The sequence below is a fragment of the Homalodisca vitripennis genome, chromosome 5 (genome assembly GCF_021130785.1).
Source record: "Homalodisca vitripennis isolate AUS2020 chromosome 5, UT_GWSS_2.1, whole genome shotgun sequence".
Taxonomy (NCBI): Eukaryota; Metazoa; Arthropoda; class Insecta; order Hemiptera; family Cicadellidae; genus Homalodisca; species Homalodisca vitripennis.
The window spans coordinates 24,349,570-24,354,388 of NC_060211.1; the positions used below are offsets into that span (position 1 = coordinate 24,349,570).

Genomic DNA, 4,819 nt, shown 5'->3' on the forward strand with positions numbered 1-4,819 from the left:
AAAAAAGTTTTTTCAATAATTATGGTGAAGATTGTACATCGATATCTCTATCTGTTTGAAATATATCCAGACGTATCAGGACTTAATTTACACTCTGTATATATATTTATTTGAGTCCCATTAATAAATAAATTTTCCAATAAATAAATAAATAGAAAGTATATATCACTTGAGTTTCAGTTTATAACAGGGAAATAAAGCAAATGATTACACATAGATAAATAGTATATTCGTACACAATATAAAATATCATAATGTTAAAACACATTGTTAATATTAAAAAAAAAAAAACAAATGAACTTACAGTCAATATGGAAGAAATAAATCTTACACTTGGTAACTTCATGATCTATTTTTGATAATACTGAACGTCAAGTATTTTTCATTAAATAATTAATTGCTATGGAAAACATTTTAGGTAGCTTTTTACTTATCCTCTAAATGCTTGAGTTGCCTTAACAATTCTCTGTCGTCTTCTAGATGGTTCTCATTGAAGTAGCCCTGATATCTGCAACCAACCACTGGACACCTGTAAACGTTATTATACACATCACACACTATAATCAGTCCAGTTCTTATAATCTTATAATATTGTATACATTTTTATTATATACAGTAAATTCAAAATTTCTAAAATTTAACACCATTTTTGTTCTTAACAAGACACTTTATTAAAGATTTTTTTTAACTTTTACTCTGATTATTACATAAGTTCAAGTTAGAGGACGTTTTCATTTTGAAAAATTAATAAATTGTGTATTTTCCACGGCAAAACATACAACACGCATACAATCTTATATAATGTACGAAAGCAAATTCATATGGATGATATTAGAAAATCCATCATCTAACCTCATCTCTTTCTTGCTCTTCAGGAATGACAGAATGGTGATTCTCTCATAGCTGTGGCCGCAGCAAGTGTTCTTCACCGGATCCTTCATTTGGCGCTTGGTGAAGGGATCAAGCAGGCTCTGTGTTACACCAGTACTCATGATGTCGCAGTCTGGGTCTTCTACAAACCATTAACATTTCTTACAGAAACTAAAAATATATTTAAGTTTACAAACAATTTGCTACATAAATCTTAATTTTTATTTTTATTATTGTTTAAAAATTAAAATAGTATGAATATTATAAAACTCTTTCTTTGAAGTTCGTTTCGGATGATGGAAGGATTGTGAAGGAAACAGGATTTTTCCGTACATTTGCTAGTGGCACAATACAATCGGTAATACTACATTTCAAAATCCGCTCCCTGATCTCTTCCTCAAGTAAATGACTAAACTAATACATGACTACAATGTAGGTTAAAGTAAACAAAACATATTACTGTATCAATGAACAATGACAAATGTTCGGAAAAAATCCTGTTTCCTTCATTACCGAACTGTTAAGTTTTTATATATTGTGAATATGGCATTAAGTAAGAAATAAAAAGTTTGTTCTTGTCACTTTCTTGTTTCAAGGATAAACTTGTTTGGGGTAATATACTATCACAATTAATTATTATGCTTTAGTAGATTTTGAACCTCAAAAAACTTAATTAATTATCATTTTAAGGATGAAAGATTCTTTTTTTAGATTGATTTTAAGTCAATTCTTCCTATAAATCAGGACCATGACACATCTTTCAATGCCATATGTTTTTTATTTATAAAAACTATATTAGAAAATGTATCAATGTTATATAATTCTGTTATAGTCCTCCTCCATAGACTAATGGTTATAGTCTCAGCTCTCTAACCAAGAGATCACGGGTTCAAATCCCAAGGAGGTCCAATCATGTACTTTGCAATAGAAACTAGTGCACTTCAAAGCCGGCATAGCTGACGGTGGGGCTTAAAAAATTTTTTTAAATCTGTTATTGTAATTTCTGAGGCTGTGTTCACTTGTTGTTGTTATTTGTTATTTATTTATTTGTTATAAACCTGTTTTAATTGGTTATTTATATTTTAAAATAATTTAAATTGTGGCGTGACTGTTTTGGCAACTTCATATTTTGGGTACCAAATTTTCCTTGTATGGACTTATGATAGTTTTCATATTTAATACATGACTTGCGTCGATGCTCACAATAAACATATTCTTATTTCTTGATGTAGTACATTAAAAATGTGAAAAGTTAAAAGATTAAACTATGACTTTAAAATTAAAATTTATAAAGTTGTGTTAAAGTTTAGTACAATATTACAATGACTAAACAAAACAGTATATAAATAGATAAACAAACAAACACATACAACAAATCTAAACAAAAACTAAAGGAAGCAATCAAATGACTGCTAAAACCTTAATGTACTAATATCATAAGCTAAAAATTCACAGGACAGAATAAAAAGCATGAGCTTTTAAACAGTTTAAAAGAATGAGTTTAAATCTACTTAAGTTTTATAAGCCTTCTTTTGGATGTTTATTTCAGAATTGTACTTTCATGAAAATGTGGCTGGTCATGAATTTGTGTCGCTTTACAGAAACAGTATATCAAGCTTCTAATTTCTTTTAGTATAGTGTGTATGAATGTCTTTTTTTTCTAAATTGAAAGTTGTTTATGTTGTCCTTAATATTAATCAGACTAAAGAACATATACATATACAGAGGAGTCATTAGTTCTTTAAAATATGGTATTCAGGAGTCTTTATCTGGGATATGTTTTATAATTCTAATAGCTTTTTCCATATGAAACATTTTTTTGAATTGGACATATTGCCCCCATAAAATAAATGAAAATTGAAGAAGGCATAATAAGCTGCAAGTAACATAACAAACTAATGCAATTTATTAACTTTCTTAACGAATAAGTAACTGATACTTTAATACATAATTGACGCGCAACTGAATCTAATATCTATGTATGGTTCTTCTTCATTTATAAACTTACTCAATGAAAAAAAAAATAGTATTTTGTTTTACTGATGTTAGTAAATCATTAGTCTCAAACCATTCTTGGACTGCTTTCACGGACCAATTTTCTTATAATAATAGAAATGTTAAATCTTTACTTTGAATCAGAAGAGTTTTGCTATCTGCATATAACACTGATTTGCATTACATATTGAAAGCAAATTAAATTACTGCAACTACAAAAAGTGGATCTAATACAGTTCTTTGTTGGACCCCGACTTGGATAATTTTTAATTCAAAATTTTACAATGGAAGGTGCTACATTGTTGATTTTGAGTGAAAGCAATATATTATTATTGCAAGATCTTCTTAGTATGAACATATAAAATAGATTATACTGACTTGTAAATCGTACAAATAAGAAAAATTTACAGCTTTAATATAATCTTTTAGGGACAATTTAGATTCAAATACTTTATTAGATATAAAGTAAAACAAATTACAATAAAGTTAATGCAGGTGTCATAATATTTAAACAACAGTAAATTTCAAATTAAAATTAGAACCTTCAAATACTTAGATAATTAAAAATAACAATTAAAATATTCTTCAGTGATATACAAACATTTTCTCCTTAGCCAACTACATATCACATTTTTGTATTTATTACAAGGTAACTGCCTTACTGCTAATGGTAACTTGTTAAAAAATGTGTATTTGTTGAAATTTAAAACTTTTTTGTCTTGTGTTCAACCTAACATTTGGGATCACTAAATTAAGGTGTTGTCTGGTCTCATAATTATGATATAAACAGTGGTTATTAAACATACCATAATGTTCTTTAACATGTAGCAAATTACTGTATATATACATGCAACTCAATATCATGATGTTGAGATCAGGAAAGGTTGCTCTACAAGAGTCAGAAGCTGACAAAACCAGTGACAGCTCTTTTGCCAAATAAAAACTTTTTGGCTGTACTTGAGTTGCCCCAAAATCTTGTACCATAGTTGAGTTGCAAATGAAACAGACCAAAGGAAGACCATTGACAAAATTTCCAAGCTGACACATGATCTTAATTTTCTTAAAAGACAAGTTTACTCTATACAGTTTTTTTTTACAAAGATTGTTAACGCCATGTGCGGATCCCAGCTCTGGGTGTAGTGATCGTAAGTATAAATTACTCAACACTTGACGAGCTCAGGTCGCAAAAGCAGTCTGCTTATTTTACAATTTCTCTATATATTAGTTCTGTTAAGTGAGAAAAGTATATGTTCAGTCGTTTCACTTGTCATTAACTAGAGTGTTTTAACTCAACGGTCGCCGCGTTTAAGAGTTTCAAAAGTTTTATAAAATATCCTACAGATCGCCAGTTGTATGTCGAAACGGTATTGAAAAATCAATCTAATACGTTTACTCGCCTGCATACTGATTGGCACCCCTCACACGCAGTTAGTTATTGTAATACTTTTGAGGATACCTGACACAACTGCTTAGCTGAAGCTCGCTAAATAGGCCTAGGCCAGCGTATTACAATAGCGAGCGAGAATGTTTTGTTATGTTTTGTTTTGGCGATTTATCGTGTTATGGCGGCCGGGCTAAACATTATACAGTGAATCATAATTAGACAAGTAATTATACTTATACTACGCCAACAAATATACGATCCAGGTTACGTACATGGGTTTTTCTAAACATGTGAATGTGTTGTAGCTGCTTGTGTAGTGTCCCGGGATACCAAAATGTTTTCACATTAACACAACAGCTTGTAATAAAAATAAGGTCACATACAAGAAACATAACTAATCTATATTATTTACCAAAGTATTATTTACACAGTATGAGACTTTTCAGTCTTAGTATTGGATTTTGGTGTGTTAGTCACAGGGAAAACCAGATTTATACGGCTTGTGATATTAAAGAATCATGGTCTCAATCCTCAATAACACTAATGGGTTATCACTTTCATTAACTTCCA

At 29.7% G+C, this 4,819-nt stretch overlaps 1 protein-coding gene across 1 annotated transcript; it reads right to left on the reverse strand.

Moving 5' to 3' along the window:
• Nucleotides 1-207: 207 nt before the first annotated feature.
• Nucleotides 208-1,032, reverse strand: LOC124363799 (E3 SUMO-protein ligase NSE2-like). Its single transcript, XM_046819061.1, has 2 exons — nt 853-1,032; nt 208-529 (listed from the first exon to the last, which is right to left on the reverse strand). The coding sequence occupies exons 1-2, from the start codon at nt 990-992 to the stop codon at nt 427-429; spliced, it is 243 nt and encodes an 80-aa protein (XP_046675017.1). The 5' UTR covers nt 993-1,032; the 3' UTR covers nt 208-426.
• Nucleotides 1,033-4,819: the final 3,787 nt, after the last annotated feature.

What these genes read in the sequence shown, in the direction of transcription:
- LOC124363799 (XM_046819061.1), bottom strand. Translation starts at nt 992, where the DNA reads ATGAGTACTGGTGTAACACAGAGCCTGCTTGATCCCTTCACCAAGCGC. An exon ending in AAGAGCAAGAAAGAGATGAG is followed by an intron (nt 530 to 852) that starts GTTAGATGATGG and finishes TAACGTTTACAG; the next exon opens with GTGTCCAGTGGTTGGTTGCA.